This window comes from Alnus glutinosa, chromosome 1 (assembly GCF_958979055.1).
Source record: "Alnus glutinosa chromosome 1, dhAlnGlut1.1, whole genome shotgun sequence".
Classification (NCBI taxonomy): Eukaryota; Viridiplantae; Streptophyta; class Magnoliopsida; order Fagales; family Betulaceae; genus Alnus; species Alnus glutinosa.
In genome coordinates, this window is record NC_084886.1 from 10,479,788 (window position 1) to 10,498,156 (window position 18,369).

Sequence of the window (18,369 nt, forward strand, 5' to 3'; positions counted from 1 at the left end):
TTTGGGTGTGAAAAATAAATAAATAAAGATAGACAAAATTTATTATTTTTTATTCTTTTTGTAAGTGAACAATACTCACCAAAGTTTATGAATACTGTTTGGCCACTAAACAAAAAACACTATTTTCTTGAGGCTATTGGAGATGGTTTTTTTTTTTTTTTTTTTTTTTTTTTGCTGCTTTTTAGTATAATTTGGCTCTGCTAAGAATGCTCTTGGGATATGGAGGAAATCATCAACTCTGTATGAGCATTTTTTTAATTTTTCTTAAACTATCCCCTCGTACATCATTTGAAGATGGACATCGCCACATAATATGGATAATATTTTCCACATCAAACCCAAAAATAGGGACCAACGGGGTTATGAACAATCATTTTTTAAAACATATTTTCTTTGGTTGGCAGCTGATTGTTGTAGGTCTTCCATAAGAACACCTTCACCACCCCCAATATCCTTATTTGTCATATCCTCTTCCACACAATGTTTTGTAAAGAGATTTGAGCTTCCTCGTGTAGCCTGCGTGAATATACTATTTTCCATATGGTATGCATTTTTCACATAAAATTATCCATTTTTGATGTACCAATTCAAGTTAATTGATCAATCTGTCTATTGGGACTAACTGCCAAACTACAGATTCTCTAAGCTTCATCTTCATTAAAATCTCCTTAACGAGGGTTCTTTCCACCGCTCAGTATCTTCGTCGATTAGCTCATTAACTCTTTCATCTCTGTCCACAATCCTTATGGGTGATTGCACCGCGAAAGTTGAAGGATTAAGGAGCCATTTGTCTTTCTAAATTTTTATACTTTACTCATCTCCCACTCGCCAAACTAGCCATAACTTGAGAAGATCGTGCGTTTGGGTGTTCGATTTTTAAAATTAGAATTCAATTCTTATTTGGTACGCGAATTTAGAGGTTTGACTTTGTAAGATAAAATTAGAAAAAATTAAATAAAATATGATTTGTTTAGAAAAAGTTGAATAAAATATGATTTATTTTTGAAAAAAAAAACACTGTAACAAGTAGAAAACGTTTTCTACTTGTATCCAAACAGATGCTTTCCATATACTTTTCAAACCTAGGATGACCTATATCTTTGGCAAGGGTACAATTAACTAGTAGTTATAATTAAGAAGCATAAAGGCTTACAGGCTTGTAGTTGGCAAATCAAAAACTCAAACCTTTAGAAGCATAAAAGGTTGTAATTGGAGTCGGCTTAATGGTTGAAAGGAAAATTTGTTGTTACAAGCAAGAAAATATATTCTTTTTAAAGCAATAATCCAAACTATTCCAACATATAGTATGCGTGTGTGTTCAGTTGCCCAAATCTTTATGTAAGGACATTAACTCGATGATGCTCAGATTCTGGTGTGAACACACAAAGAATGAGTCAAAAATAGATTTGGATCATGAGTTGAGCTGAATTTGAATGCTCACAATCTTTGGGGAGATTGAGATTTTGAGAATTTGAATGCAAGCGTTATTGAGAAAGCAAGAGTAGAGGTTGTTCCAAAAGCCAAACCCGTTGTAGTGCAGATTGTCTTGCTTAGCATTTTGCAAGAAGAAAATGTGATCATTTGGACCTCACACGCAACGACATCCATTTATATTAACATATGATTAAATGATTAAATTTATATTTTTTTTTATCAACTTAAGTTTTTAGTAAAAACAGTGATTTAGCACGGAATCAGGGTAGATGTTATGAGTTCGAATATTATCTATTTCATTTACTTTCCATTTCAATTAAATGTTATACGTGTTAGGCCCCACCTATTAAAAGAGAGTTTTAGTCCATACGTAAAGGTGGGTGTTAAAGTATGATTAAATGATTAAATTTACATCTTCTTATCAGCTTAAAATTTTAAGAAAATTGGTGATTTAACAATTTCTACAATTTTTTTTTTTTTTTTTTTTTAAAAAAAAAAAACACACATTCACAAGAGATGTCCATGTGCTTTTTGGCACCTAGCTAGGGAGGTGAAGATGCCATATTTTATAGTTTTTATGGAGCTGGCTTGCTTAGACTTTAAAAAGAGGATGTATATTTTTGTTAGAAAGTTTTTCCTTAATTCTCAAGTTATAACAAGTACTAAGATTAATGTAATAAGACATTGCGTACAATAGGGTTTGTCAATAATCAATCTCATACCGAATTTGACATAAATACTTATCAAAATCTCGAATCTATCTCTATAGCTACACTAGTGATTAATTTTGATAAAAGATTAATATTTTGTAAGTCTTTATTGGATTATATATATGTTCTCCATATATTTATCATTTTTATCCCATCTCATCTACCTCTTCAATCCACAACTCATTTATTTACTAGAATTTAAAATATAAGAAAACATAATTTTTAATCTATTTTAGATAAGGTACGTAGTTTTCTTTTTAATAATAATAAAAAAAATTATCTCGATGTACGTCTGATAAGCATTATATATATATATATATAAAAGTAATGTTTATTACACAACTCTAATAATATTTTTACGAAATATTCATCTAAAGCAATTATTCAATAGGAGTAATACTACATATCACCATTGTATCATTCAAAATTGATGTGACTCTTAAAATTACTATTGAATTTATGATAGACTATTATTAAATTTTGATCCGATTGTAATTTTAAGACCCCTACTCATATATTAATCAATTTTAAAGATAAAAAAATAAGACACAAAAGTAATGTGTAACATTACTCCATCCAAGAGTACGTGTAACGCCTCTCGCTTTATATATATATATATATATTGACACTGCTGACTGCTGACTGCTGACTGCTCCATTGCTCTCTTATCTCCGGTATTGACGAGGTTGCCAAATGTGGGTTTGAAGCTTCCCCAATATCTAGCAACCATCTATTTTGTTATTTTAAACTGATAGTAAAGATATCCCTTATATTTGCCTCGAGTGAAAAATCTGCTGAAGATATTTTTCTATGCAAAAATAAACAGTAAAAAAAAAAAAAAAAAACTAGAATTTTCTCCCAATTTTATAATCCCGCCGTTTATTTTTACTCACAAACCCGCCGTTTATTTTTACTCACAAAGAAGGGAAATGATAGACTTGTCCGTCCTGTCCATCTTTTAATAATAAAATAATATATTATATAAACAGAAAATGAAAAATTAAAAAGAATAAATGAAAAAAAAATATTATTTTATTATTAAAAGATGGATAGGGACGGACAACCGTCCTCTGTCTATCATTTCCCGTTATGAGAAATGATTTGTGGGAGACTTTTTACTGTCTTCCAACGGGCCTTTTGTATTAAAAGAATCAAATTTTAATAAAAAATGTCATTTGATCCCCATCAAATGACATTTTTTAATAAAACTTGATTTTTTTAGTTAAAAGAGGCTATTGAAAGACGGTAAAACGTTACCGTGTATCAGCTCTAGAAAGTTATTATTCATTTTGAGACTCATTTACTTTAGTAATTTATTATTATTATTATTATTTTATTAAAAATAAAATAAAAAGATGAAAGAATTTAAAACGAGCATGCACCGGCCACACTTGATATAAGGCTTGAAGAGAGAACGCGGGATATTCGGAGCCCACTTTAAAGTTTGGTTACGTTTTCCATTCGTTTCTGAGACGCAATGTAACGGACTTAACGTTGTATCTCCGCGCCTCCAATCTCAAACGCCTTCTCTCTCTCTCTCTTTCTCTCTCTCTCTCTCCACGAACACAACCCAAAACCCATCAAACATCATCATCGATCGGCAGAGCACTATTATCCTTGAAATCATCTTTAAACCAGTACATTTTTCTTTTTTCTTTTTCTTTTTAATATGAATTAGGCCAACCAAACCAACCGATTCTTGAAATGATCATGGACGTGGGATTTTAGCACCATTCCCGTTTTGCAGTGTGCCAAGAAGGTATATATAGTTCTGGATTGATCATATGGTTTTATTTCTCTCTTTTCTTTCATGTATTTTGGCTATATATGTGAAAAAAAGAAAAAAAGAAAAAGAAAAAAGAGATAATAGATTCTTTACGTGTAACGGGCTGACCTCTGGAAAGGGTAGTACTATTCTACAAAAGCCTCGTGGAGTATATCTAAACGAGTCTTATATATGCAGCTATGTATATATGTATGTGTTTGTCTTTGTGTTTTTGGGATTGTGTTTGTGATTGGCTTTTTCGGATTTAATTTGATGGATGTAGGAGCTTGGATCGGATCTCTTGGCCCTGCAAAATTTATTTTTTCCTCTACATCTTTTCTGATCAATGGGGATATCATCGGACAATGCTCATGGACTTGTTTTGGCCGTTTCATCAAGCATCTTTATTGGGTCTAGCTTCATTATCAAGAAGAAAGGTCTTAAAAAAGCTGGGAATACAGGAACCAGAGCAGGTTCAATATCCATTTTCTTGTTATTTTTATTGTCTATATAGATTACCCAAAAAAGCTAAAACAAATATACATGCATGTGTATATGTAATTTGCCGTGTTCTTCGCGTGTAATTAAGTTTGATTTAATTTCCATTGACCATTGAATAAGTACTATTTTGCTGAAAATGAAGATTTTAAGTTGATAAGCTTTCTTTTCTTTTTTTTACTGAATGCTTGGCTGTATTGTGATCAGGATCGGGAGGGTATACATACTTGTATGAACCTTGGTGGTGGGCTGGAATGGTAACTAGTAAGTAATTCGTAAACTTCAATCTGAATGATCTTTCGTAATTTTCACTCGCTCAAAAAAAATCACCCTCGTAACTTTCTGTTTATTTCATTCGTATTTTGTCACTGTTTTTGAACATCGAGGGGTGATTAAATTAATATCGTATTTTATATAAAACCACTCAGTGCATTCACATAGTTCTTTAACATGGGGATTGGGGGGTACTTCGCTACAATATTTTCTCCTATGCGATGAAGGCTACAACCCAAGTTGTTTTATGTTTAGTCTAGCTTTGAACACTTCACGAATATGGATACCAAATACAGAGCCTGTCACCAGATAGAGCTGATTGGTGAAAAGAGTTGTGTGTAGCTGAGCTCAAGTAGTTTAGATTTGGGTCTCTTCTTCTTTGTTTAGTCGTTATGATATAATGGTTTGTAACTTGTAAGGTGTTACTAACTATACTTCAGAAGTCCTAAGTTATCATTTCAAGCTTTTAGATCCAACAAGTAGAATTGCCTTGGGCTTGATGTGATACTTGAGCTATAGATCGACTTTTGATTTGAGACCAGATATCTGTTTCACTGAGCAAACAGCACTGACAGATTCGGAAGCTAGTGAAAAGAAAAGAAAAAAATGGACCCCCAAAAGAAGCTTTCTAGAAACTTCTGTATTCTCACTATTTTAGAGTTCAAACTTCTTGTATCCTTTCTATTTTACTTAGGTATGTATCTTTACCTTTTGGCCATTTTTTTTAATCACCCTGGACCAAATAACACTATTAGTCATAGACCACCATGTCTCACCTCACCACCTTTATTTTTCCCATGTTCGTTATGGTTTCTGTTGTTCCTTGAAAGGCGTTTGGATTGGAAGTATCGGTCATTTGAGAAGCATATATGGCCAAGGGCGGAAGGAAGCATATTTCACAAAATGACATAAATTATGTACATGGGAATTTGTTTAGTATAATCCCAGCTGATTTTCCCCAATTTTCTATGTGGCCGGAGCAGCAGTAAGTTCGATCAGTTTGATCAGTTAACTTTTAAAAATTCTGGAATATTGAAATAATTTACATTGCATAATTGGATTCTTAAATTGGGGTTTGAGGTTCATTGAGTTAAGATTTACATAAAGAAATCATTACAATGTGCTCTTCCTAATTGGACATATATTGAGATTGTGATCAATATTTATTATCTCTTACAACTTAAGGTGTAGCCTGATATTCATAGAGCAAAACAGTACATGGTATATTTTCCAGAGGAAAAAGGACTAGAATTCCTCGTATCACAATTAGCAAATTTGGAAGCACTACCATGATATTCGATCAAGAGAAGGTTAGATCAAAGTTTCTACGGACTATCAAAACTCAATATTCCTAACATTTGAAATTACACTGGAAAATATTGAATCACCATTACTGGAAGTGATCAAAATTGCAAGCAGAACTGTAAGTAGCATTGAGAAGAGTAAAACATATATTATTCCCACTTTCGAGGCTTCTTTTGCTTTATGCGGGAGAACTTTAGCCGAATGTTTTATCATCCCCTTTGATCTTTTGAAATGTGGACGGTTAAATGATGCTTGTTTATAGGAAAGTACTAAACAATCAACATGAAGAGATTATGAAGTTTGGTTTAGAAACAGAAGCTTGCTAATATGGTTACTGGAACGACTTGAATGAGAGATCAAAGGCTTGAATGGTTGAAGCAAGGTATATTGGAATCAAATGTATTCTTTGAATCATTTTGTTCTTGATCTCTGGATGGTCTGCTTTGTAGTAAGGCAACTAACTAAGGGATTTTTTGTTTTCAAGTGGTTGTTCCTCATTTTGTGGAATATGAGACAAATCCGGTTTCACTCTTATGAAAGAGAAGGACTGTGATGTCAGTGAAGTTCTGGAATGCTTTCAAAAAATGCTACTTGCTATCCAGAAAGCCATATCCCAGGGTTTATATATATGCCTGGGCTAACTGCTATGGTCTGTCTGCAGCATATCATCATCAGGGTCTTACAAAATCATACAGTTGTGCTCATTTATTATTCTCTCCTGTTGCTTTTAGTTTGTATTTCTCTGGAGTTGCTACATTGTAACCATGATGAATTTAAATCATTTACAGTGATTGTTGGGGAGATAGCGAATTTTGCTGCTTATGCATATGCCCCTGCAATTCTTGTAACTCCCTTGGGAGCTTTAAGTATTATCTTCAGGTAGGCTTTTGATTCTTTTTTTTCATATTGTTTCATTCTACTATGTGTGTTTGTGTGCATGCATGTAAATAATACTAAGAAAATGTCACTATTCAGTGCAGCGCTAGCTCATTTTATTTTAGAGGAGAAATTGCATGTCTTTGGCGTGCTCGGATGTGTTCTCTGTGTGGTTGGCTCTGTAAGTATTGTTTTGCATGCTCCTCAGGAGAAAAATATTCATTCTGTTAAGGAAGTGTGGCATCTCGCTACAGAGCCAGGTATTTGAGACTAATTACTCTTTAGTTGCTTTGTTTTAATATTTTCTGACTTTTCCTAAAATATAACTTCTGATTTATTATTGCCCAAGTTTTCTGGTTATTTGGTAGAAAGGCATTTAATAAAAACAAAACTAGTCCGTTTGGTAAAAAAAATAAAAAATATTTATTTTTTAAAAACACTTTTAAGAAAAGCTTAAAGGTATAGCTTTTCCTTTAAAAAAGTTGTTTCTTACTTTAAAAACTCTATTATCCAACGAAATCTCAAAAAGTTGTTAATTTTAAAAAATGCATAAAAATGAAGGTGCTTGAATCACTTGCCAAACGAGACCTAATTGTTTTTTTTTTTTTTTATAAGGCATTCTTAATTTATTCTGAATAGTGGTAGGACCAATATACATGAGGCTTTGATGGATGAACAAATCAACAAATTGTAAAACAGCATTACATGATCATTTGGCTGTTGCCGTGACTCCTCTGGGTTCACTAAGCATATTTTGTTATCAACAGGATTCATCGTTTATTCTAGCTTCGTCGTGATTCTGGTCGGTGTCCTCATTTTCCGGTATGTCCCACGCTACGGACAAACCCATATGGTGGTGTACATTGGAATTTGCTCTCTCATGGGCTCTCTTACGGTCTGTTTATATCATCCTACGAAGCTAGTACAAATTATAACGTTTGACTCGATCTGCTACTCCCTGTAGTTCTGATGTTCTTCCCTTTTCATTTGTAGGTTATGTGTGTGAAAGCAGTGGGGATCGCTTTGAAGCTTACATTTTCAGGAAGGAATCAATTCACTTACTTCCAGACATGGTTTTTCACTCTGGTTGTGGTAGCGTGTTGTCTTCTACAGATCAATTACTTGAACATGGTATCCTTTCGATTAACTTTAATTGTCTCTGCTATATATTTATTATGAATTCAATGAAAAAGAAAAAAAGGCCATGGCCCTAAACTAATTTAATGTTATTAAAATTGTTCCTATTTGTTTCAATTTTTTAATGTTACTAAAATTGTTCTTATTTGTTTTAATTAATGAAATTTATTCAATCTTTTTAGTCTTCAAATATAGAAAAACAACTTTTTATTAATTCTTAGGAATAACTTCATTTATAACCCTTAATCTTTCATCACTTTTGCAAAAAAGGTACCCAAACTTTAAAAAGTGTCAATTTAGAGTATTTATCTTTCAATTTTTATTTTTTAATTTCAACCATCCGTTAGAATTTTTCATTAAATTCTGTCAAAATTTTCAAAATTCCATTAAATTCTGACGGAGTACTCTTAAGTGAGACGTTTGGAAACTTGGATACACTAATTTGAGACGTTTGATAGTTCAGTATCATTTTCTCAAAACGACTGATAATTTGATACCCTTTTGTGAAGTTATCCCTTAATAGCTCAATAAACCTCAATTAAGGATATCACACTCTAGCATGTCTTATATTTTTTTCACTCTCTCCCTCGCTATCTACCGCTGGATCAAAATTTTAGAAAATGATGTGGTGTTACAACAATGACCTGCAGCCTGCATAGCAGAAGTAGAAAGGTGTTATACTCTTGTTTTGCATTTTCTTGTTTCCCTTTCTTACCTTATTTTCCATTTTCCTAGGGTACAAAAATAGTTAATTAGGGAAAAATCAAATTTAGTCCCTATGTTAATACTCAAATAGTATGATGCAGAGTTTTGGCACAACAAGGGCAACATCTCTGACAAGTAAAAAAATAAAATAAAAAATTGAGAACACAGACAAGGAAGAACCAGTTTTGTGTCACTACATGATCAAGTCAATAGTAATTATGGGTGGAGCTGCCAAGGGGCTTGGGGTACCATACCCAAATTTTCATTGAACTTTGAAGATAACCAGCTTATGTGATATCAACCAAATCAAATTATCTTTTTAACACTCAACTATGCATTTATCATTCCATTATGTATGGTCTTGAGTATTGTGGGGGGTTTTGTATTGCTGGTTGATGGTAGAGGAGGGGGAGTCTAAGGAGTGAATCTTTTCCTGCTTGGAGGATTCAGGAATTTTTATATTTACTGCTCGAAGGCATTGTGTGACTTTACCTGCTATTATGCCCTCTAAGACATGTCTTTTAGGATTTAAATTGGTATATTTCTGAATTGGTGACCGGGATTTTGCTCTTTCTGTCTCTTATAAATGAAGTTTTACATTATAAAGTACCATCAAGAATTGAAAAATTAATTATTTTGTGTGAGATGTTCAGCCTTTAATCAACTTCAAGTTCTCTAATTATGCTTAATCTATAATCTGGATCCATCTTTGCAGGCTCTGGATACCTTTAACACTGCTGTCGTTTCTCCCGTTTACTATGTCATGTTTACATCGCTCACCATATTTGCGAGTATGATCATGTTTAAGGTGATTTTATACACATCTTTCATTCGTCTTTGGAATGCTTTACCTTTCTTCACGTCAGATGAATTCCACCATCCTTACATGCTGTAGAATTATTAGAATGCATTTAATAGTTTTGTGGGTCGTTTTACAGGGAACCCTTAACCTTAAAACATGCCAAAAACTGATGTGGCCAATTTTTGTCATGAATTGGGCTTGGGATTTTATTGAAATAAGAGAGATTCAGTCTGATGTAAAGTTGATGGGGGTCAGAAGTATATAGTATTCAACTGAATTTGTATGCTTTTTACTGCATCATAATCTCTGTTTTTTGTTTTTTTTCTTACAAATGCAGGATTGGGACTCACAAAATGCATCACAGATTGCAACTGAATTGTGTGGCTTTGTCACGATATTATCAGGGACATTTCTCCTTCACAAAACCAAGGATATGGGAAATAGCAAAACTGTGGAATCCCCTGATTTTGTAAGCCAAAGCAACCGCAGTTCAAACTCAAATACTGGATAGAAACATGTAGGAGGCTTAGGATGGTCTTTCAGCTATAACCCCCCAGGTAAAAAGTACTTCTGACATTGAAAGAAGCTTGATGTGATGCACAAATGGGAGAATGAGGGTAGAACATAAATTTGTAAAGCTTGTGGCTTGGCAAAGTTGGTTGTTTTATTTGGGGGGTGGAGGAGGAAGATTTTTGTGAATTTGAAGATTTTGGGATGTGTTCTAAAATTTGTAGGAATTCTGTCATAGGCCGTTTCCTTTTCTTTTTTCCTCTCTTGGACAGAGTTTTAGCATGTGAATATGTTGAGCAAAGATTATGACTATTGTTATTCATTAGAAGACAACAAAAATTGACTGATCTGCTATGACCTTTTAGAAAATTATGTAGACAATGTTAGAATATTAATTAAATGATTAAATCAGTCATTTTTTATAAGCTCAAGCTTTTGAGATAAATAGTATTTTAACATATTATTGAAGTAAATGTCTTAAGTTTGAACCTTGTATGTGTCAATTCCCAACACTTTAGTTAAATATTTCACATGTTCAGTCTCTCTTGTTAAGGAAGAGTTTGACTCCACACATGAAGAAGAGTGTTAGAATATTAATTAAATGATTAAATTAATCATTTCCTATAAACTTAAGCTTTTGGAAAGAGATTTCGTTAGTGTTGCTCACGAACAAGATTTTTCGTCAATTAAAGTCCCATATTTTCACCTTTTAGCAATGCACCTAAAATTCTGCTGCTAAAAGGCAAGTTTAAGCTACAAACCGCAATTCATCTTTAATAAACTCGTGGCAACCAAAATTTAGACTAGGCTTGGCAAAAAGGAAGAGATGTATATGCAAGAGCATTTTTTAAAAGATCAAAGTTCCAGGACAAAGAGATGGAAGGAAGCCTTTGTGGAAGAGAGACAAGAGAGACAAACTTATTGAGGTCTTTGAAGGGAAGAAGGCTGCAATGAAGCCAAATTTTTTAACTATAGTTAGATTAAGATACATGATTTTTGGAGAGGGCTGCCCTTTTTAATTTGAGGTTCATTGGAGGTAGTTCCTTGATGCTTGCCACATGACGAGCTTGAAGCAATACAACTGTTGTCTGTAGGCAGAAAGCTCCTAGGCTTTCTTAGCTCTTTGTGTGAGTGAGGCTTTATGTAAAATGGGCCTCAAGCTTTGGACCCTAAGCTTATTTATTTCCTCACTAGATGCTCTCCAAGCTTTGGCTCATACATTATATATGCCAATTTGAGTTTTTTTTTTTTTTTTTTTTTTTAATTGATGGAAAGGTTTACCACTTTTGGAATGTTGGGATGAAAATGCGGGCGGATAATAACGCTCGCATCCATTATCCGCGCATCCGAATGTGATTAGTAAAAATCATTATCCGCATGTGCGGATGCAGATAGAGGTTTTTAAGTATGATGATGCAGTTAATAACCATATTTGCATACCCGTTATATATATAATATGTTGTATATATTTAACATATATATTTAATTAAATTCACCAAAATGATGTTTTTGTGTTATCTTATATGCGGATAGCAGGTTTTTCTTGTCAATATTTTTTCCTTTTACCCACTATAAATGGATGATGCATGAAGCTAAATAATGTATGAGATGAAAATTTCATGGCAAAATGATTAGCAAGTGTGATTTAAATAATAATGTTCAACTATAAATGCATCTATGTATTTACTAAAAGCAGGAACTACAATTTCAAGGCTCAAGACGCTCAATTACCTCATATGCAGATAGCAGATAATAGCCGCAATAACTACGCGGATGCAAATAATAATCACATAATATGGATATTGCTAATAACTTCAACCGTATTCGCATTTGTATTTTCACCCTAATATTGAAGGATAGAAACCATCTCAAGCTCTGAGCTTAAAGGCTCAAGAATGGTTATAGCAATGACAATAGGAAGATTGGGAATCCTATAACGGATGTTGTTTGTGCAATTTAGCTGGAAGAGCCCTAAATTTCGCAAAATGTTAAATTGGGTGAAATGTTGATTTTGCTTTGTTGTTCCACAAATAAAGCTAAATAGGAAAAACCGTGAGCAGCAGGATTCGAACCTGCGCGGGCAAAGCCCACATGATTTCTAGTCATGCCCGATAACCACTCCGGCATGCTCACCAGATGGTCAATACTTTTCTAAATACTTTATATTACTCATGAAAACTCACATACCACCTTTTGTTTTGTAATTTGTAATTTGTAATTTGTGCCCTCCTATATTTCCTCCGGAGGATCCCACAAAAATTCCCAACAGTTTTAGAAGACTTGGAAAGCATTGCATTTGTAGTTTGTACTTGCTGGTTTACTGCCCACTAAGCCTAACCCATTAACCAAAAACAAAGAAAAAAGCCCAACTGTTCCAACTCCTAACTACTAGTACGAACAATTTACTCAGATATTTTTTTTTTGGTTTCTTTTGCTGTAGCAAACCCAGTTTTCCTCTTTCTTCCACTTTCTCTCCCAATTTTCCCGAGAAAACCCCCCCCCCCCCTCCGGAGCTTCCACCAGTCCCAATCCATCCTACCCCTCACCTCAAGGTAAGCCCTTTTCTTCATTTTGCTACTCAATTCTCTTTATTTTCTTTCTTCATCTGGGTGCTCTTCTTAAATGCCACACAATTCCCTATGCTGTGATAATAGTACTAGGAGTAGGAATCTAATTTTGGGAAAATTTACTAGCACTCAACTATTGGTACCCAAATGATGACTCCTCCGAGAAGAAAGAAATGGACTGAGGCAGAAGAGAAAACCCTAATCCTAAAGTATGGCGAGATGGTCTCCGAGGGGACCCTCTCCAAGATGAAAACCCGTGAGAAGAAGTTCAAACCCATTGCTTGTTATGTCAATTCGGTGCACCATGCTCGCGATCCAATCACCTTCCCTTGGCAATGGACTTGGAAGGACGTGTCCACCAAGGTCCAGAACATGAGGCACCAGTACTTGCTTGTCAAGCAAAAGATCAAGAAGCCCGACTTGGAGAATTCGGGCGGCGAGGAGTGTAATAATAGGGAGGAGTTTGACTGGGTAGAGGGGCTTACGCATTGGTCAAATTTTTTGAGGTATAAAGAGGTTTTTGGGGATGTGGCGGTTGCGAATGGCAATAATAATGATTTGGTGGCGGTTATGAGTGGTGAGAATGGTGGAGGGTTCGTGGGGAGGGGGATGGATATGAGGTTTGGGGAAATGGGTCATGATGGGAATGGGGATTTTGCGGTGGCGGGGATTAATGGGGTTGAGGATGGGGTTATGGCTTTGGGGTTTGAGTATGATGGGGAGGAAGTCGAGGAGAATTTTTATGGGAATGATCGCATGAGGGAGGGGAGGGATGCTGGTTTTTCTTATGGAGTGGAAATGAATGGGTCTAATTCGAAGAAGAAGAGGAAGGTGTTGAAGGGGTTGGAGAAGAAGGCATGGGGGTTTCTTGCAAACCAGTTGGGGCAGTTGAGGGAATTTGAGGCTCGGTTCGAGCAGCACGAGGTGGAGAGAGAGCAGGAGAGGCAGAGGAGAGAGGACGTTCGGGTGGAGATTGAGAAAGAATGGGAATGGAAATGGGAAGAGAGGGAAAAGGAGAGGGAGGAGCAGGAGAAGGCTAGGGAGAATTTGAGGAAGCAGAGGATTCAAGAATGGGAAGCTATGGAGAGGGAGAGCGAGGAGAGGGAGAGAAGAAGAAGAGAGGAAGAGTTGATTCATGAGAGAGAGTGGCATGATAGGATGAATAGGAGAAGGTCCGAATGGAAGAAGAGGATTGATGAGGTGCTGAGTCAGCACCGGGCAGAAATGGGCCAGATTCAGACCCAAATTCTTCATGAGCAACAGAACCTTACTAGCCAGTTGCTTGGGATTGTCTCTCAATGGACTGCTCACCCAGCTGGGCTTTCTGATCATAATAGTGCTAGCAACCATTATCTTTCACAAATGATGCAGAATTTGCACCATGTGAATGGTATGGTTCATGGAGATACTAAGGTTGATGGAGATAATCAAGATGACCAATTCATTGTTGATGCTTAAGGTGGTGTTCCAAAAAATATTTTCTGCTTGCTAGGCTGAAGTTATGAGAGGTTTTGCCAGAGTGATTATGGTGATGGAAAGCAGTGTAAAGGTCAGAGAATTGTTGAATTATAATGTGTACTTTCTTCAATTAGTTACTGTTGTACACTGATCTATGTACTTTGGATTCTAGTCAATAAGGACAAAAATTTATCTATTTATATTTTTTATGTAACTATATTTTGTAAAAGTTTTTTTTTTTTAAAAAAAAAAAAAAAAAAAAAAAATCTTTTTGATATAATCCGGTGGCAAAATGGGTACAAGTTCAGATGATTGTTGAATGCATTCTAAGGTTACTAGGTTAGTGTATTTTGACTGTTATATATATTTTTATTAATTTCTAAATTACACACATATGAGTGGAACTCCAACTCGCCGTTTACCTCCTTATGGGGAAGTGTCATTTGAGTCAGAACTCATTGGCTTGAATGTTACTTTATAGTCAAAGTTATAACTCTGAACCTCAACTCAAGTAAACTTTAATCCTAATTAAATTAGAGTCAGTTATAGTCGAATGAGGCTCATATTTGATATAATGATCTATCTATTATTTTTCACTTTTTGCTGGGTGTGTTTGTCCTATTCAGCTGTGTGGACAGGCTATCATCACTAGGCTTTCAATATGTAAGTTTACCTGCTAGTGTATATATATATATATATATACTTCAACAGAGAACACAGCCAATTTAACATGTAAGTGCATTGTGGGAATGAATTGATTGGAAAAAGAAATCATGGCATTCAACCTGCATTGTGAGTGTCTGCTTGTGTGAGCAAAGGGACCAGTTAGCGTTATTACTGTTTGTATCACTGAGCTGGGTAGCAATAGTCTCTATATCTCTTCCCTACCAGGCCAGGCTGAACCAGGCACCACTTGGAATGGACGGCACAGCCCACCTGCATCATTTGATGAAAGTGACTCAATTGAACTGGTGAGGTGAAATCTCTAACTTATATGATGAGGTGAAAGCTACGGACTTACCTAATCAAGTTTCAAATACAGTTTATTTCCGTTTTCTCTTTTGTGATAAGGCCTCATGCTTTTGTACATCAGTAAGCATCACTTTTTTTTTTTCCTTTTCTGGGGGATGGGGTGGAGTGGGGGTGGGGGTGGGTTTGAGAATAATTTGTTGGACTCACTTGCACATGTAAATTTTTATGTTAAAATTCATTGCAGTGTGAAACTTTTTATCTGATTTGAATTTAGCCCTTAGGTTTTTATCTGATTTGAATTTGGTCATTGGGTTTCTAATTCCAAGAATATGGTCCTTAGGTTTTGTTCAAAATCCGTCAAAATGAATGGTTTGTCATATGTCACGTGCGTCTCAATTGACACATTAACGTTCATATCAACACCTAATATCAATGTCATATCATTAAGCGCTAAACTATCCATATGAAAACAAAAAACAAGAAAAACAGAAAACAAAAGATAAACAAAACAAAAAAAAAAGGCGCCAACTCCAAAAACAAAAATCATCTTCTTTGTCATCTTAATCTTCTAGGTTTATAGCGTTAGAGGAAAAACCATTAACTTTGACGCTGAGATAGACCTTAGCATGTCAAAAAACAAGAAAAACAGAAAACAAAAGATAAACAAAACAAAAAAAAAAGGCGCCAACTCCAAAAACAAAAATCATCTTCTTTGTCATCTTAATCTTCTAGGTTTATAGCGTTAGAGGAAAAACCATTAACTTTGACGCTGAGATAGACCTTAGCATGTCAAATGAGACACACGTGACAAATAGAAAATCGTTAACTTCGACGGTAAAGTGATAGAGGAACCTATTTAAAATCTGGGCAAAAGCTAAAGACTGTATTCTTAAAATTGAAAACTCAAGGACTAAATTCAAATCAGATTTAAACTTAGGAGTCAAATATGATTTTGTCCTCTCTCTTTTTTTCTTTTTTTTTTTAAGTAATTAGACTCGAATATGAATTATGGTGTCTGCTTCATGACGTGGCAAATTGCTATCTCTAGAAAAATTTCATCTTGCAATTTAAACAAGAAAAACCTGGATTGAACAGTGCGAACAGTCACTTGTGTGCACATAGAAGAGTGCTTCAACACATAAAGCTCTTAAAGAAGATATTACTTTGTACCTAGATAAAATTCCAACCTTAGAATTAAATCTACTGCAATATGTAATGCTCTGTTCAAATGTATAGTTATTTCATTGAAATAGGTCTATGCAGTAATTTTTGTGTGCGCAGGCGTGTGCGTGCAGGCGGATCCTTAGTACTCTATTAACACCCGACTCTATAAGGTACTTCAATCACCTGGGCAAATTTGAACTATTTTATTTTATTTTTCATTCTCTCATTTTTGTTTAGGGAGGGGGTGATACTCTGCTGGAAACAGTTGATTTTGACTCATTATGGTGTGCAGTTGTGTGTTGTAGCAGCTCTAGAAGAATTTTTTTTTTTTATGCTACATATTTATGAAGACAGAAGTCTGCTGGACACAGTTCCAAATATGATGTTGAACTCATTATGATGTGGAGTTGGGAATGTAGCAGTGGCTGCCGAAGAATTTTCATATTCAGCAAAGACTGATCAAAAGATTTATGCTGGATACACTTTCAAAAAAAGAGCACTTTCTACAGGAGAATAATTTGATTAAATCCCTGTGCCATCTACTCTTTCCGACCCCCGGTTTGTCAATCAGAGGGCATTTGGATCTATTGGGTTACAGTACATCCCTGGGAAGGCAGGAGGTGGTGTCTTCACTATGTACTTTCTCATCCACTCTCTTCAATATTACCTTTCAATTGATTTGAACTTTTTACATCACCAGCATTTCTGGGTCATCAATAATTCCATTACATGGTGACATAAATTGTTTAGGGAAAGCTCATTTCATCTTGGTCTGCCTTTTGCATGAAAATCTTGAGGACATTTTGTAGTTTTGATGGGTAGCTCAATCAATTGGGAACCACGCCTCATCGAACAAAGATTTCTTATACATTTTCTAGTTTCATGGTGTCAAAAATGACATTGGCTACATTATGTCATGCACCAAAAAGCAAACTTCTGAGTTTACTGCTTTAGTCACTCACAACGTTTGCATTTTGACTTGGAAAATTATTTGCTGTTTAGGATGTGAACAGGCGAACTTTGATCCTTTTTGCACGGTGGCAGACTTATGAACTGAATTGGCAAATATGCTGCGCATTGAGTTTTCAGAGAAAAGTCATAAATTTGTTCAAGATTTTGGTAGCTATGTCTCATACCACCTAGTGTTCCAGTGATGTCTCGATTTTGCTTTTTTTTTTTTCTTCCCTGAGTTTAATGTATTAGTGATGTCACTCCGGTTATTAGTCTCCTCAAGTCCTTTTAGTGTAAAATAGGAAGAAGAAAAAAACACTCGGATTCTATCTGATTGAATTGTGTTAACCATCTGGCTTTGCCTTCGAACTCTGTTGTTACCGATTCAATCACTTGATCATCTCCTACACTAAATTTGTTTGAGAATCTGTACCCATTTGATTAATCAAGATTAAGCTCCTAAAATTTGATTTGATGAAGCGGAGAGCCCAAATGTTATTGGAAACTACTCCCTCGTCTCTTGTACTGTCCTTTTGAGCTAACAAGTTCTTCGTTTTATATTGTTGTGCTACTTCCCAATGGGAATAGCAGTGACAAAAACCAAGAGGTTTTTGCCCTCCAATGAAAAGATTGACACCTTAACATTAAATAAGAAAAGTAAATATTAACAAAACTTAACAAAACACTGGATCTAAACCCTCTTATTCACTCTTTTAAAAAAAAAACCAAAACAAAAAATCATCCCATCCCAAATGCCGCTGCCACTGCCCCACGTCAGAATTGGAGGTGGTTGCCACTAGGCCGCGCGGCCACCTTCGGGGTCTGGGGGTGGATATCGGGCCACCCTATACCCTGGGGGTGACCACCCGGCTACCCCAGTCCATGGGGCGGCCCCGCAACCACCCTCGAGCTCTGGGGGTGGCCTTCAGGCCAATCCTAGATCAATCTAGGGCTAGCATGATGGCCACCCCAAGCCTTGGGGGTGGTCGTGCGGCCTTTTGTGGTGATTCCGACGACTTCTACATGTATCCAATGAAATCTAGAAATTTCCAACAAAGGCATCCAGCGTGGAGCAGTGATAGCGGCATCTAGGGTGGGCGGTGTCTGGGAGTTTTTTTTTTTTTTTTTTAAGACTAAAAAAGTAAAAAAAAAAAAAAGAAAGAAGAATTTGGTTCAGTGTTTTGCAAACAATTGTTTTTCTTGTTATAGACCGATGTGTCAATCTCTTATTGGTGAACATAA

At 35.4% G+C, this 18,369-nt stretch overlaps 2 protein-coding genes and 1 non-coding gene across 9 annotated transcripts; 2 read left to right on the top strand and 1 right to left on the bottom strand.

Moving 5' to 3' along the window:
* The first annotated feature begins 3,558 nt into the window (after window positions 1-3,558).
* Window positions 3,559-10,354, top strand: LOC133858509 (probable magnesium transporter NIPA2). The gene is made up of 9 exons (XM_062293984.1): window positions 3,559-3,903; window positions 4,193-4,382; window positions 4,615-4,671; window positions 6,774-6,864; window positions 6,961-7,121; window positions 7,629-7,756; window positions 7,855-7,992; window positions 9,419-9,511; window positions 9,843-10,354. Exons 2-9 carry the CDS (start codon window positions 4,256-4,258, stop codon window positions 10,014-10,016), a joined length of 969 nt encoding a protein of 322 aa, XP_062149968.1. The 5' UTR covers window positions 3,559-3,903; window positions 4,193-4,255; the 3' UTR covers window positions 10,017-10,354.
* A 1,712-nt stretch (window positions 10,355-12,066) lies between these two features.
* On the bottom strand, window positions 12,067-12,148 carry TRNAS-AGA (transfer RNA serine (anticodon AGA)). Its single transcript has one exon. It is a non-coding gene; the product is annotated as a tRNA-Ser (tRNA).
* A 154-nt stretch (window positions 12,149-12,302) lies between these two features.
* On the top strand, window positions 12,303-17,570 carry LOC133871884 (uncharacterized). Of its 7 annotated transcripts, none has more exons than XM_062309385.1 (5): window positions 12,303-12,567; window positions 12,709-14,131; window positions 14,932-15,016; window positions 16,294-16,346; window positions 16,414-17,115. In XM_062309385.1, the coding sequence occupies exon 2, from the start codon at window positions 12,730-12,732 to the stop codon at window positions 14,038-14,040; it is 1,311 nt and encodes a 436-aa protein (XP_062165369.1). In that variant the 5' UTR covers window positions 12,303-12,567; window positions 12,709-12,729; the 3' UTR covers window positions 14,041-14,131; window positions 14,932-15,016; window positions 16,294-16,346; window positions 16,414-17,115. The 7 variants fall into 7 exon arrangements, with proteins under 7 accessions (XP_062165369.1, XP_062165348.1, XP_062165363.1 ...); XM_062309364.1 differs by adding an exon at window positions 17,179-17,570 and having other exon boundaries at window positions 12,304-14,131; window positions 16,414-16,812; XM_062309379.1 differs by adding an exon at window positions 17,179-17,570 and having other exon boundaries at window positions 12,304-14,131; window positions 16,414-16,796.
* Window positions 17,571-18,369: the final 799 nt, after the last annotated feature.

Coding starts and splice junctions, on each gene's coding strand:
- LOC133871884 (XM_062309385.1), top strand. CDS start 12,730: ATGATGACTCCTCCGAGAAGAAAGAAATGGACTGAGGCAGAAGAGAAA.
- LOC133858509 (XM_062293984.1), top strand. CDS start 4,256: ATGGGGATATCATCGGACAATGCTCATGGACTTGTTTTGGCCGTTTCA. Junction 6,865..6,960: donor GCTTTAAGTATTATCTTCAG/GTAGGCTTTTGA, acceptor GTCACTATTCAG/TGCAGCGCTAGCTCATTTTA. Junction 7,993..9,418: donor AGATCAATTACTTGAACATG/GTATCCTTTCGA, acceptor CCATCTTTGCAG/GCTCTGGATACCTTTAACAC.